This window comes from Nyctibius grandis, chromosome 16 (assembly GCF_013368605.1).
Source record: "Nyctibius grandis isolate bNycGra1 chromosome 16, bNycGra1.pri, whole genome shotgun sequence".
Classification (NCBI taxonomy): domain Eukaryota; kingdom Metazoa; phylum Chordata; class Aves; order Nyctibiiformes; family Nyctibiidae; genus Nyctibius; species Nyctibius grandis.
In genome coordinates this window covers 3,378,659-3,393,396 of record NC_090673.1, presented here as the reverse complement: position 1 = coordinate 3,393,396, position 14,738 = coordinate 3,378,659, and the positions used below count along the sequence as shown (strand labels likewise).

The window sequence follows — 14,738 nt, the reverse complement described above, 5'->3', positions numbered from 1 at the left end:
GCGTGCGGGGACGTTATGGGCTTGTGCATATGGCCTTTGTCCTCCTCCAAAATGGGCCACTTGGGAACCTGCTGCACTGGGCCTTATGTGACACTTGTCACCGTTAGTGCCCGCGTGCGGCACAGAGGCGGTCAGTAATTGCTGTGTAGTACAAGCCTAATCCATTATTTATGCCCCATATAAGGAAGAAGCAGCATGATTGTAGAGTACTTAGGAAGTTTTCAATTAAAAAAAAAACCCTAAGCATAATAATTGTGGTAATAATTTCTCATTTATGTGAATGCTTTCACTGCAGAGGTTCCCAGTGCCTCCAGAGGTTCCCAGTGCCTCTAGTCTGTCAAGTGCAATGTTGCCCACTTCCAAAACAAGGTGCCTTGAGATGCCAAAGGAGACATCTCTGCAGGGATTCCTGGTGGCACTGCAGGGGACAGCTAAGGGAAGGAGCACCTTCCATCCCACTGCAACCTGAAGGACTAAAGTGATAGCCTGCACCTCTTCCTTCATTGTTTGCTCTGCTGATACCCACCACCTTCTCCCTGACCTCTGTTTCTTTAGGGTCCAACTGGTGAGACTGGACCAATGGGTGAGCGGGGACATCCAGGCCCTCCAGGTCCCCCAGGTGAACAAGGTCTTCCTGGCCTCACTGGAAAAGAAGGGACCAAGGTAGGGACCAGCAGCCTATGAATTCACCCTCCTTGCAAGCCTGGATGCCTGCCTCTCTCCCAGAGATGGAGAGGGGTGACTCAGAAAAGGCATGACGTTTCACAGTGTCTCCTCACTAATTGAGCCCAGAGGGAGGAGCTGGGTCTCTGTGGAGTCTGCAGATCCTCAGCTCGTTGTCACTGTCGTTGCAGGGGGACCCTGGACCCGCCGGCCTCCCAGGGAAGGACGGTCCCCCGGGCTTGCGAGGCTTCCCCGGAGAGAGAGGTCTCCCTGGCCCCATTGTGAGTAGAGGCTGCCCGGTCCTTCCAGCGGGAAGGGTGCCCAGGCGGTGCAGCACCCACCTCCCAAAATGACTTTGTTTTCCTCCCTCCAGGGTGCTCCAGGGCTGAAAGGCAACGAAGGTCCCCCAGGCCCCCCGGGTCCAGCAGTGAGTATCCTTGCCCTTACAGGCACCACCTAACGCATTTACAAGCTTGGCAAGGCAAAACGGAGGGTTAGTCACAGCTCAGCGCTTTACCCGTTATTTCCTTCGCACTAACTAACGACCTGCTGGGTGTTGCTTTATTTTACAAGACACGCATGTAATAGCTCAGCCGTTCTGTGGTGTCAGCTACGAACATACGTGACAAGCTGAGAGAACAGGGATGATTCAGGACATCGAGAATTTCACTCCTAAGTCACCAGCTTTCCCCCTGAAAGTTGTCCCCACTTGAGATTCGTGCTCAGTCCAGCCCTCCTGGAAGATAATACTCATCATCCAGCCCTCCCTGCTGTGTTGGCCATGAAGTGGCTCACGCTCTTGTTCCAAGCTGATAATGTCCCCCCAGGATCTGAGCTTCCTGCACCATCCAGAGGAGAACTCAGCCCTTTCAGGGATTTTAATTAATAAAAGATCTGCAGGACCCTTTGGGCTGATGGTACCAAGTCATCACATGGCAGTCACCCTGTCAAATGTGCTTGCTTACTGGCGATGCATTGCAGCATCCTACTGCTGGATTTCTTTCTTTCTATATATAGAAGCAGCTCGATACTGCAGTTAATGCTTCCTTCCTTCCTTCTTCTCCAAACAGGGCTCTCCCGGCGAGCGCGGTCCTGCAGGGTCAGCTGGCCCCATAGGCTTGCCAGGACGACCTGGCCCCCAGGGACCTCCGGGACCCGCAGGTGAAAAGGGAGCTCCAGTAAGTACCAGTATAAAGATTAATAGCTGTGAGTCAAATAGAAATGGGTATGGTAGGAAGCTGAGCATGGAGACATTCCCTGTGGTGGATGTATAAAATGTTAAAAAAAAAGAGGAATTCAATTAAAAGTAATTTTCTCATCTTGGGTGCATCAAACCACTGAACGTTAGCTGCCCAGCTGCTCTGTTTGTGACACCAGTGCTATCAAAACTGGATGTGATCCCAGGGACTGAAATGTCTTCAGGCAACGAGAAGGGACGAGGACTGAGCAGGTGAAGTGACAGCCTGTGTGACCTCCTAGTGACAGACAGCCGAAGGACAGGCCTCTGGGCAGAGAAGGGAGCCAACCCCCTCGCCACTTACAAGGATGCCGCGGCAGCAGCGATTTCCACTGAGCCCAAACAAATCCTCACCCTCGCTCTGCTCTGCCAAGGGGCAGCACGTGAAGGCACTGCGGAGGTTTCTGCTCTGCTTCCCAGGCTGCTGCCGCAGCGTCAGCATCCCCAGGCATCGCGCTGGCACCTGTGGAAAGAGCTGCTGGAGCAGGAGCCCGAGCAGAGCGCGTCTGAGTCCTGCCATATGGTCCCTCTCCCGAGCGTTCACCAGCCAGCCCGCGCAAACTCTCACGTCTTTCCCTCCCCAGGCACGTGAAATGTCACGTGCGGGCAGGAGAGAGTGGGCTGGGATGACAATTTCTGTCCCTGAAGAGCACAGCACCGTGACAGTCCTGAGGAGGAAGGCTGAGCCTCTAACTCAGGCCCAAATGGTTTTGCAGGGAATTTGGGTTTACCTGCTTCAAACTTAAGCTCAGCTTCAGACCCAGCAAAATGAGCAAACGCTGGCAGAGGTTGTTTCAGACTACGTGAGGACACTTAACAGTGATTGATTGTTGTTATCAAAAGTATTTATCAGCTGCTGTATTCCACGTTTTCTGGCTTATTAGAAACTCCAGCAGCTAGTCCAGAGGCAAGAATTTCCTGGTGAATCAGCTTTATGAACATCTGTCCTGCCAAGTACCTATATGGTGTATCAGTGGACAGATGAATAGGCAATTTATGTGGCATCTAATTATTCAGAAGAGAGCACCCAGGATTCAGATACAATTAAATTATGTATGAGAAAATTGTTCAAATTTCCTCGTTTTGAGAAATAACCACTGTTCAGTTCCTATAAACAAACAAATTCGATTGAAAGCTCCAGGCCTGAGGAACACGAGTAGCTGTTTAAGCAGGAGGCCAGCAGAGATTGCTTTATTCAGGTGTTTTCCTTTGTCCAGAAGCTCAGGAGGGAGCTCGGGGCCTCCTGAGAAATCCCCATTAGCTGGGGATCAGCCAGGGAGGGAGCAGGCAGCGAGTGCTGGGGCAGCCAGCACCAGAATCAGTAAAAACTGGCTTGTGGGAATAAAAATTAGTTTGGGTCTTGCTTGTCATCCAGAGAGAGATAACAGAGGGTTCAGATTAAATCTGATTATATTGCTATAGCAGTGAAATTGCAGCTGTGATCTGGGTATTCACCGTTTAATTTGTTTGTTCTTTCTTTATCTCTTGAGATAAAAATTTTGTCTCGTTTCAGACAGCGAGCACAGAGAGCCTGATGAAATATCAGCTGGCAACCGGTTTTGCTCTACATGCCCATATAGGCAGGGGTCATTAGCAGCTGAATAAAACGTTAATGGGATGTAATGGGTTGGTTGGAGGGTGGAGGAGAGCTCTGTGTGACCTGCCTGCTTGTTCTGTTCCCAGGGCGAGAAGGGTCCTCAAGGACCGGCTGGCCGGGACGGCATCCAGGGCCCCGTGGGACTGCCGGGTCCAGCGGGTCCCGTCGGCCCCCCCGGAGAGGATGGAGACAAGGTGGGAGCAGCTCTCTGCTGCACAGGGTCACGCTGGGAAGGACCTGGGTGACGTGCCCCATTGCCACCACGCTGCTTCCACTGCGTGGGGTTGGATGTGCTGCTGGTCCTAACGCAGGGTTTGGTTACACCTGGAGTGGCCAAATCTCTGGCCTTTTTCAGAACATTCTGGGGTATTTCGGTGGGAATTGGCAGCTTTGGGATGAGGATGCAGACACACAGGGCTATTGCTTGAATGTTGAGATATGGAAGTGGTCACCAAGTGAACTAACTGTGCCCCTTTGTCCTTGGCAGGGCGAGATCGGGGAGCCTGGCCAGAAGGGCAGCAAGGGCGACAAAGGGGAGCAGGTGAGTGGGGTGGACGTCGCCGCAGCCACTTCCCTGGAGGAGTGTGGCTATGTTGTGGGACTTGCTGGAAACAGAAAACAATGTCATTTTAATTGCTTTCTATCATTGCTCCATCTTCTCCTTTGCCTCATCAAATACTCACACGATGTAAAAAAGAGTGAGTGCCTGAAGTGTGTTTCTGCTCCAGCTCCCAGGAACACACGGAGATGTTTCCATGTCACCCATGTACTGTGTAAATATCTGTGAAACATTAGCAGCCCTTGCCATTAAAGTTGGGTGTTTGGCTGTAGTTCTTCTAGTTGCCTGTAGCACAATGATGCACCTTTTATGTGCTGCTCAGAGCCTGAGGAATGGAAAATAAATTGCACACAAGTATCTAGAAAGAACTCAGTGGCATGATACTGCTTTGCTGGAGCAAAAATGCAATTAGACATGTCTGCCGTGCCATTGGCACCAGGGCTGAGGGATGCTGGTGTGTCTGGGGAGACCTGACCCATCGTCCCTCTCTGTTTTGGGAATTAATGCGTGTTTAATGGAGGCTGTGGTGAAGGGCATCACCTTTTCCAGGTGAGATTTTTACTCTGTGATCCTAATGGTGACATTGCACTTGTGCTTCGTGACAGGGTCCACCAGGTCCTACCGGCCCGCAGGGTCCGATCGGTCAGCCTGGCCCAGCTGTGAGTATTGTCCCCTGTTAGCTGAAATCCCCTTTCTTACCATAACATCTCCTGGGAAGCACCGCAGGGGTTGGCAGTGTCTGCCTGGCACTGCTGATGCCCAATGCATGAGTAGGGCATTGCTGCTGGCTGCAGCAGGAGGTGGTGAGGATGGAGCTTTGCATCCACCTTGTGTCTTTGCCAAGCTGTGTTAGAACCTTTCCTTGTAGGGTGCTGATGGAGAGCCAGGTCCCAGGGGACAGCAAGGCCTCTTTGGTCAGAAAGGTGATGAAGGACCCCGAGGTTTCCCTGGTCCCCCCGGCCCAGTGGGCTTGCAGGTAATTTGGAGCATCTAGGGAGGGCTTGGGGTAATGAGAGCTGGGGCTCTACCTGAGATGTTTGCAACTAAACCTCATCCCCTCCACCTCCACAGGGCTTGCCTGGACCACCTGGTGAGAAGGGAGAAACAGGTGATGTTGGGCAAATGGTAAGATGCTTTTATGCTGCTTTTTTCATCACTGACAGACATTGCTCCAAGAAATGTGTCTTAAATTTGTCTCCTCTTTCTCTCAGGGCCCGCCAGGCCCACCTGGACCCAGAGGTCCATCTGGACCACCGGGAGCAGATGGTCCACAGGGTCCTCCTGGGGGAATAGGAAATCCTGGTGCAGTGGGAGAGAAGGTAAAGCATCCAGACAAACCTGAGTGAAGCCCGTGGGAGTTTGCTACAACGCTCATGCAGGGGCTTTGCTGTGTCAGCAGAATATACAACTGTGATCATGCTCTTTTCCCTTCTGCAGGGTGAACCTGGTGAATCTGGTGAGCCTGGTCTTCCCGGCGAGGTTGGCCTCCCGGTAAGTACTCTGCAGGGTGCCTCTTGGTCTGATGGAGAAGAGCTCTTCTTCAGCGGTTGTCCCCTGAGGAGCTGGTTGAAGGGGTGTCAGAGAGGCGTGGATGTGGTTGGGGCTGCAGGGACTGAAGCAGCCATGTCCTTGGTTTGGATGTCGGGTGACACATCGCCATGTTACTGGGTATTTATAGTATAACATTTAGTCACCATGTATGGGCTACCCACGACTGAACAAGATGAACGCCGTTTAATCTTCGTGGGAAGGGACTGCTAAACCGTGTCCTCGTGTTTTGAGATACAAACAGAGCTTCTTTCTCAGAACTGATTAAAGGATAATTAGAGATTGGTAAGTTGTTTTCCTGGATAATAGAAACACCCTTTCTCCTTTACAGGGTCCTAAAGGGGAAAGAGGTGAAAAGGGTGAAGCAGGTCCCTCTGGTGCTGCTGGTCCACCTGGCCCCAAAGGTCCCCCAGGCGATGATGGTCCCAAAGGCAGCCCTGTAAGTACCCCCTCCTGTCCAAGCAGTGCTTCCTTGTCTTGCCCAGCAGAGATTTCTGCATGAAAAGATGCTTTCCAGAGATTTCTGTGGAAATTTGAAATAGTTTACCAGCCAGAGAATTGCTTCTCTAATGATGCATGATATTAGTCCCCTTCTTTAGGGTGCTAATGAGGAAAAGACCCAGCTGTACCATATCTTCCAGCAATACTTGAATTATTAGTCCTTTTTGCAGGCTATCAGAAAACTCACCCCTACGGAGAGGGCCTGCAGTAGGTTTACTTTGCTCTTGAGCTTATGTATTGCCAAGGTCCTCTGCACCAGAGCAAAGCTTCCAAAAGAGCGTAGAGGAGATTTATGTGAATTTGGGACTTGTACCTCTAGGGTCAGATCCCTGCTGATGCTAATTGCTGTAGCTCTGTTGAAGGCAGTAGAGCTGTACTGATTTATACCAGATGACAATGGTACAGTATTTATCTTGCCGGCTTCTTTGATGCTTGCTGGCTGAAGAAATTTATTATGTGATAAGCAAAGATGGCATGAAACAGCAGAGGAGGCAGGGGAGTTAGTCATCTCTCTTAACAGATGGGTTTTTGGGATATCACGTTATTGGTTGAAGCCTATTGTCTGAACGCTGGTCTCAGAATCATTTGAAGTACACAGTAGACATTGTATGGAGAAGAAGGGTGAAGTGTTTTAGTCATTAAATGCTTTGAGAGGATCTTCATGTGAAAAATGTTACACATCATGTGGTAGCAAAAGCAAAATCTTCTAGTCTGCACATTGCCCAAACTGTGAGGATTTCACTGTCACTTGTCCAGTGTATTTATGAAAAACTAGATTAAATTCCCAGTGTTGACACTGGAGCTTTGCATAGTCTGGATGCAGAGCTGAACTGGTGGCTGTGACAGGGTGAAATTACTGCAGATGCAAAGATGGGATGTGATCTGGGATTGTGTCTGAGGGTCGGGAATTGGGGTTTTGCTCCGTAGGGTGACTCCCTGTGTTGTCGCTGGGGCAGCAAGCGCGGTGCTCTGCAGTTCTCCAGATGCAATATCTCTGACTTGGGGATATCCTTCTTCTCTCTTTGCAGGGTCCAGTTGGTTTCCCTGGTGACCCTGGTCCTCCTGGAGAACCTGGTCCAGCTGTAAGTGTTTGTCTCACAGAACAGCAGTTAGGTTCTTCCTCTTGGTTTTGTGAAATACAACTGTGTGCTATTCATTCACCAGCAGCTCCTCTGGCATTTACTCTTCCTTTACTTCGGAAAGAGTAGGAAGTCCCACCATAAGACTTTGTCTGACCATGCTGCAACCTTTGGGGCAGTAGCTGTATGAATCCTGCTATCCACAGCATGTTTGACATAGGTTGTTTGCCGTTGCTGGTGTTTGCAACAGGAGATGGGAAGGGATGGTACCCAGTGACATGAAGACCAACTGAACCACACCTGCTGCTGCTAACGCTCTGCTCAACTCTGTACCCTAAATACATTTCTTTCATCTTCCTTTTTAGGGTCAAGATGGTCCCCCTGGTGACAAAGGTGATGATGGTGAACCTGGACAGACTGTGAGTACCTGGATAGATGAGATCTGTTCCCCATCAGTCCCTACGGTCTCTGTGTGCAAGTCCAAGGACTTTTTACACAGAAGGACATACAGCGTTTAATTCCCACCAGCTTCTGCTGCACTGGTCCCCTGATGCCTGTCCCTCCTGTCTGTGTCAGCCTGGCTGCTGCCATCCATCCAAGCTGCTCAGCAACTCATCCTGAAAGCAAAAATTAACTTATGGAAAAACAAAATCTAGTCTTTCATTTTAACTTTGCCGTGCCTTATGGCATCGCATGGTGGGAGGGGATAAAACAAGATACCACCTGCACCCCCGAGGAGGTGTCGGGAGTTGTACTGGCCGCCCACGCCTCAGCTTAGCACAAACTCTACATCTCTACTCGAGTTCTACACGTTTGCCCCTCCTTCCTGTGTCTCGTGGTGCAGTTATGGCTTGTTCTCCTCCCCTCTCCATCTAGGGTTCCCCTGGTCCCACGGGAGAGCCAGGCCCCTCCGGACCCCCAGGAAAAAGGGTAAGCTGATTGTTTAGGAGTATTTTTCCAAATGTATTTTTATTGACTTTTTTAAACTAATGTTATTACCAGGTCTACAGTAAATGCAATGCAGTAATGTGTAAAATAAATGATAATAATAAAACAAATTGATGCACCATCCACAGCCATTGGAAATTGATGAGAAGTTGTCAACCAAATCCCATGGATTTTTTTTGAGATTTTAACACCCAAAACAAAATACAAGTATGAGGTGCTCCTGCTCTTCCCGCCTCGCTGGCAGAGCCTAGGGATTCATTTAGCAAGAAGCTAATTTAAAAAGAGATATTTGTCTCCATTTTGTCTTCTTCCCTGGGGCTGTAGCATCATTTTACTAATTCCAATAGACCATTTCAGACCAGCGTGATCTAATTGTGTTTTGCATCTATTTTGTGCTTTTTCTAGGGCCCTCCTGGCCCAGCTGGTCCCGAAGGAAGGCAAGGAGAGAAAGGAGCCAAGGTAAGAGCTGAATGGGATTTTACTTCTGCTATGTCCTTTGTCTGCCCAAAGGATCACCCTCTGACAATGCTGGTGTTTGAAAGAGAGTGATTTGATTTTGCTGTATGTTGCAACAAATTAGCCTGAATTTGGGGCCATTGGCCTCAAATCTAAGCTCGTGTTTCATCTTTTAACAAACTCTATGGAGATAATTAAAGCTTGATAAGGTCACGGGAATGTTTTTCTTGTTTTGAAATGACAAAGTGCCGTATTTGGCAATTTAATGTGTTGTAAATAATACAGCGTGCACAGCCCTACGTCCTTTCCCAGGGCAAACAAAGCATTATTGAACCATGATTGTTTTGGGTAGGGGTGGTGGGGAAATGCAGAGTGGGATTGCAAATTATAGATCCAGTCGTTGCGGCAGCCGCAGGAACGCTGATGGTGGAGGATGTCCTCTGCTAGCTCATCTCCCAGGACCAAACCCAGAAAAGCTTTTTGCTCCAGAGAGGTCTTGGCCAAAGGGCTGTTCCTGCTGGAAATCAGCAGAAATAGGCAAGGCTGAAAAGTGAAGGAGTTTGGAGACTTGTCCTCAGTTCGTAAAGGGTAGGGAGCGGTAGGAAAAATCAACGAACAGAAAGTTTTACTTGATTTCCATGGACCTGCTTTCCCTCTGTGACATCCTGGCAGCAGCCACAGCATATTTGAGAAGATTGTTTGATGGTCCAATGCAAATTAAACCATGCTGCCTCTTGCATCTAGGGTGAAGCTGGTTTGGAAGGACCTCCTGGCAAGACTGGCCCAATTGGTCCCCAGGGTGCTCCAGGGAAGCCCGGCCCCGATGGCCTCCGAGGGATTCCTGGTCCAGTTGTGAGTATTCCCAAACTGAGCAGTCTGGGAAAGCTTCTGCACAGGGTTGTTCCTGGTGCTTTACTGTGACCCATCCACCTTGGAAGATGCTTTTCTCCCAGGGTAATGTTCTGTCTGGGCTTAAATGCCTGACAACAGATAAAACATATTTAGTGAAAATAATGTAACGGTGAATATCATCTCCCAGCATGTTTTATTTGAGTCTTGGGCCTACTCACCCACTCTCCATGGGTGAGAGTTTCCGTGACCTCCAAAGTCCCTTTTCAAGTAGAGATTTGAGCATGAAAGGAACATAAATCGTTTTGCCTTTACCACCTGTGAGAAACCAGGACAAACACTCCTTGGTACAGGGACCAGATGAGGATGGGTGAATAATCAGAATAACCCAGGCTGGGAGCACGGCTGTTGTGAATGATGGGTTTGAGGGAATTGCACTGTTTTACAGGGTGAACAAGGTCTCCCGGGATCCCCTGGCCCAGATGGTCCTCCAGGCCCAATGGTATGTCAAGACCATCAAATTCCATGAGTTTTTGAAATGGATGAATGCATTTTACATTAATTCATTCTCTCTTTTGTTACCCCGTCCGTCACCCACAGGGCCCACCGGGTTTGCCTGGTCTTAAAGGAGACTCTGGTCCTAAAGGGGAGAAGGTGAGAATGGCACACATGACCTCGCTGCATGACCTGATGTCCATGTCTGGGTGTGGGGGAAAAAATGTCATTGTAGAGGGGCCCTGCAGCTGGCGTGACGAGGCTGAGGAGTGCCACTAGCCTTGTATGCTCTCTCTCATGCTCTGGAAGCATTGGACACATCTTTAAAGGAAAGATGGAGAGTTGTGAGTGTGCCCCAAGGGATGAACCAAGCTGTGCTGTGGGTGAGCGTGTCCTGCTGCCTGTCTGGATCCAAGACTGGGTTTCCCATTGCTGTATCACCAGCGCTGATGGCAACGAGGCGACACGGAGGACCTGAATCTGCATTCCCCTACGGTGGCCCTTGCAGTCCTGGGCAGCTCTAGTTGTTGGGGCTGCCTGAACACAGGAGCTTTAGCAGAGGACATAGGGAGGTGCAGACATCTGGCTTGCTTTAGGGCAGGATTCTCAGTCCTGTAGAAATGCGTGTAATATATGTTAGCATCCGAAATGAGCAGGTGCTCTAGTTCTTTCTGTATTTGTAGCATTTTCTGTTGCAAAGAGCTAGTGCTTTGCTCTGCTCTGCTGCTTCCAAGTGTCAGAGATAGCTACAAACTCCTGTTGCCTTAGATATTTGGGGCTGTATCTACAAATGTCTTTGCTGGGTAGCTTTGGCTTTCAGTTACCTTCAGCAAGAAATCATCATTAACATCTGCTGTTTTCCCTTAGGGTCATCCAGGTTTAATTGGTCTTATTGGACCTCCAGGAGAGCAGGGAGAAAAGGGCGACAGAGGTCTCCCAGGCCCCCAGGGCTCGGCAGGACCCAAAGGAGAGCAGGTAAATATTCCATAAGACCTTCATGGAATGTGCTTTTGAGCTGTGGGGTTTGCTGCCCTTGAGCAGGTACGGCATAGCAGAGATGGTCAACCTGGGCAGGAGACTCTTGGTAGTTTTTGGGGAACATTTTCTATATTTATGTGTTTTTTTCTACATGTGAAATGTAGAGATGCTCCAAAATGACCCATTTTAGTAGAAAGCAGATTCTCAAGGGTCGTATGAGAAGAGTTGAATAGACTTGGAGGGATGGTAACATTAAATATGCATCTAGAGGACTGAATTGTAAAACTGTGTGCCTAAATGGGATATGAGATTCCCTGCTCATGCTCTTGTCTGGATTATGCACATGCTTAAAAACCAGTTAAAGCTCCAGATTGGAATGGAGTCCCCCAAAACCAGGTGGTCATCTGGGAGCAGATGTTTGTTGTGCAGTTACAGGCCAGCATTGCTGCATGCAAATCAGCGTTGTTCTGCTTTTATTTTTCAGGGTATCACAGGTCCTTCTGGACCAATCGGACCTCCAGGGCCACCAGGATTACCGGTACGTGGCAAATAATTACCTCTGAGTTCCTCGGGAGCTACACAGTCCTTCTGGAGTCACTTTGGTGCTACCAGATATACCCAGCACAGTCCTTCTGGCCTGACCTTGTACAAGGGTGCTGACAGGAATGGGTTTGCCCAGCTGAGCCCATTAAAAACACTTGAGCAGGTTATGGGAGTACAGGGGGGTGACAGGTCAGTTGAGAGATGGACACAGGGTGCATTGGCATGATCAGGGAAGGGAAATTAGCCCATCCTGTTTCTCTCCTCCTTTCTTTTGGCTTATCTACAATCACATGGTGATTTTTTTATACTTTGCTATTTGCAATTTTTTTCACTGGGTGACCAGCGTTGGCTGTTGCTGGGTGTCCTTAGCACAGAGCCAGGATCAGTCCCAGGTTACAGGAATCACACAGCAGCTTTTCCAGTCCCCATCCAGGCAGGAGCGTAGAGCGCTGACACAGATTTCTCTGACACAAATGTTTTTTGTATGTTGGCAAATAAAAGCAACACCGTTCTCCGGTGGATGTGAAAAGTAGAAACAGAGAGGAAGTGAATTAAAAAAAAACACCTTGTATAACGCTGCTCTGTCTCTCTCGAAGGGGAGACTGATGGCTTCTCTGCTAAGAAATGTACTGACTGCTTTCTGAATTTTTCTCTATACAGGGTCCACCTGGTCCCAAAGGTGCTAAAGGATCATCAGTGAGTATAGTCATTGTTAAATGAAGAGGCTGAGGAGCTCTTAAGTGCATAACCTGCTGCGACTCCTCCAAAGCAGTGGCATTAAGGCAATTAGCCAAAGATGACTGTAGCAAATGCAGCCTTTTCAGGCTGTCTGAGCCCAGAAATTATAATTGGGAAAGGTTTCTGTTGCACACACTGTACTTCACTGAACATCAGTGCAGCAAAGATCAGAAGGAGGAAACCAGCACATAGTCCTTAGGAGAAAACCTGCTGCTGTAGAGCGGAGGGTATTAAAAATAGACTGTGAAGCGGGAGGTGGCAAGCTGAAAAGTGAAGAACTCGGTGAGAAAAGCGACACTGAAGCAAGTTTCATGTTACAGATCTCCTATGCAGGCAGCTAAAAATTCCTCTTGGGCAACTTCCTAAAGTATTTTTCCCATGCAGAATTCAATGTTTTATTAATTTTAAGATTTTATTTGATTTATAAATAACTGTTGAATTGATTTGGAGAGTTAACATTTTCATGCCTTGGAAGATCCTCCCTTTTCTGTAGGAAGACTAAGCAAAATTTGAGTGTTTAGCTCCAAGCGTTTGACTGATCTTTCCTTTTACCCAAGCATCATAAATAACCAAAATAAACATTTTTTTGGTGGGGTGCGAGGAAACTCCTCTTGTGTGCCTGAAAGGACAGGAAGAAAGTTTTTGCCACAAAAGACTATTAAAAGAAGTAACGTTTGGGATGTGATAGAAGTGACAAGTGCTTTTTCCTGAGTGACTCTCATGCTTTTCCCTTGTTTTTCTACCCAGGGTCCAACAGGTCCAAAGGGTGAATCAGGTCTTCCTGGGCCCCCAGGGCCTCCTGTAAGTAGAACCTATTACATGAAGTGTGAAACGAAGTTCAGATTTAATGGGTGTTGTAATGTTAGGAAGTAGAAGATTTCTGAACAAAGGTTCAGCATATCAGGAGTCCTAGCAATGGACTGGCATCTCCTACAGATGCTGGGGAGGAAAGCAGGATGTGAAGGGAGAAGTTACTAATGGGAAGATGACAAGAGAAGATGGGCCCAATGTTCAAGCCTGGGGGCCAGGGTTTTTATCAGTACCATTATGGGTGTTTTACATGTCTAGTGTGTATCTTATGATGCTGCTTCTCAGCGCTGTTGGCTGCTTTGGCCATCTCTTCTGTGTCTTTCCCACTGCCAATGCAATGAGAAGTCATATCTTCTTTCCCCACAAATCAGGGTCCTCCTGGAGAAGTCATCCAGCCACTGCCCATCCAGTCTTCCAAGAGGACCAGGCGAAACATTGACGCCAGCCAGCTGGTAGACGATGGAAATGCCGACAACTACATGGACTATGCAGATGGCATGGAGGAAATTTTTGGGTCGCTGAATTCCTTGAAACTGGAAATTGAGCAAATGAAGCATCCATTGGGCACTCAACATAACCCAGCGCGTACCTGCAAGGATCTGCAGCTCTGTCACCCCGATTTCCCAGATGGTGGGTGTGGGGAGAACACTGTGGGCTTCCCAGCTCCACACTGTGAATACAAGCGAGTGCTTGTGTTGACACGTCCCTGGATAGGTGGTTGCTGAAGTGCCCATCGTCCTTCCTTCACAGTGCTGATTCTTTCTTCCCTTCTCTTCCCTCTCGTGCATCCAGGTGAATACTGGGTTGATCCCAACCAAGGATGTTCCAGGGACTCTTTCAAAGTTTACTGTAATTTCACAGCTGGTGGAGAGACTTGCATCTTCCCTGATAAGAAATCTGAAGGAGTAAGTCCACACAACTTTTTTTTTTCCTCCATATATCATGGTGATAAGAGATTGTTTCCTAATATGAATATTCATAGACAGTCAATTTCAGGAGAAGTGAACAATAGCAAGTAAGGATTAAAGATCCAGAACATTTCTTTCTAACACAACATTGCCTTCTAAAATAATAAGGTTTATGTTTACAAAGAGAATTTCTTTGAGTAAGTCAGAGTTAAGCTGTGATTTGGGACAAGTCTTTGATGATTTCCAGGCATAATAAATGCTAAAGCCTTAATTTTTTTACTTTGGTTTACAAAGGCAGAAGTGTGTGCTGGCGCAGGAGCTGCAGCTCCCCACGGGCTTCATTTAACTTGTTCCTTGTCTTCCCTCCTGCAGCCAGGCTGCTGCTCTGCTGTCTGCGTGCATAAGCACCACTGAATTCCTCTACCCTTACTGTGTCTTCAGGCAGAGCAGATAAATATTTGTCTCCTGTCATTTTTTCCTGGTGTTTCTTGTGGGTGCTTGGTTTCCTAAATGATTGCAAGTAGCCTCAGTGCTCTTCCTGGCACCGATGCACAAGGTTGATTAAGTTATTTGTGTAATGATGTGCTTGGCCCAACCATACTCATGGTTTTTGTCCCATATCCATGCACTCTGTTTTCTGGAGCTGCTCTCCCTGATGCCTTGGGACCAGCTCTTCTGCTGGCCGAGGAGAAACTCTTGCAAAGCAGCCTGGGGGAACTCTCCAAGCGTCACAGTTGTGCTGCAGCTGGGTTATGGTGCAGACAAAGCTGTTCACTCCAGTAGAAGCCGTTTGCTTCCTGCGTTTCATCCACCAGAAATATGTGCCAGC

The 14,738-nt window shown here is 48.4% G+C and overlaps 1 protein-coding gene across 1 annotated transcript in view; it reads left to right on the top strand.

Moving 5' to 3' along the window:
* COL5A1 (collagen type V alpha 1 chain) overlaps positions 1 to 14,738 on the top strand; it is a 154,446-nt gene that overhangs the window by 128,865 nt on the left and 10,843 nt on the right. The window contains exons 39-63 of the mRNA XM_068414160.1: positions 556 to 663; positions 855 to 944; positions 1,037 to 1,090; positions 1,734 to 1,841; positions 3,584 to 3,691; positions 3,985 to 4,038; positions 4,662 to 4,715; positions 4,925 to 5,032; positions 5,128 to 5,181; positions 5,268 to 5,375; positions 5,494 to 5,547; positions 5,936 to 6,043; positions 7,134 to 7,187; positions 7,550 to 7,603; positions 8,061 to 8,114; positions 8,538 to 8,591; positions 9,333 to 9,440; positions 9,886 to 9,939; positions 10,038 to 10,091; positions 10,800 to 10,907; positions 11,395 to 11,448; positions 12,114 to 12,149; positions 12,939 to 12,992; positions 13,373 to 13,631; positions 13,794 to 13,906. Coding sequence (XP_068270261.1) covers positions 556 to 663; positions 855 to 944; positions 1,037 to 1,090; positions 1,734 to 1,841; positions 3,584 to 3,691; positions 3,985 to 4,038; positions 4,662 to 4,715; positions 4,925 to 5,032; positions 5,128 to 5,181; positions 5,268 to 5,375; positions 5,494 to 5,547; positions 5,936 to 6,043; positions 7,134 to 7,187; positions 7,550 to 7,603; positions 8,061 to 8,114; positions 8,538 to 8,591; positions 9,333 to 9,440; positions 9,886 to 9,939; positions 10,038 to 10,091; positions 10,800 to 10,907; positions 11,395 to 11,448; positions 12,114 to 12,149; positions 12,939 to 12,992; positions 13,373 to 13,631; positions 13,794 to 13,906 — 2,064 coding nt within the window. The remainder of the gene's footprint in view (positions 1 to 555; positions 664 to 854; positions 945 to 1,036; positions 1,091 to 1,733; positions 1,842 to 3,583; positions 3,692 to 3,984; positions 4,039 to 4,661; positions 4,716 to 4,924; positions 5,033 to 5,127; positions 5,182 to 5,267; positions 5,376 to 5,493; positions 5,548 to 5,935; positions 6,044 to 7,133; positions 7,188 to 7,549; positions 7,604 to 8,060; positions 8,115 to 8,537; positions 8,592 to 9,332; positions 9,441 to 9,885; positions 9,940 to 10,037; positions 10,092 to 10,799; positions 10,908 to 11,394; positions 11,449 to 12,113; positions 12,150 to 12,938; positions 12,993 to 13,372; positions 13,632 to 13,793; positions 13,907 to 14,738) is intronic.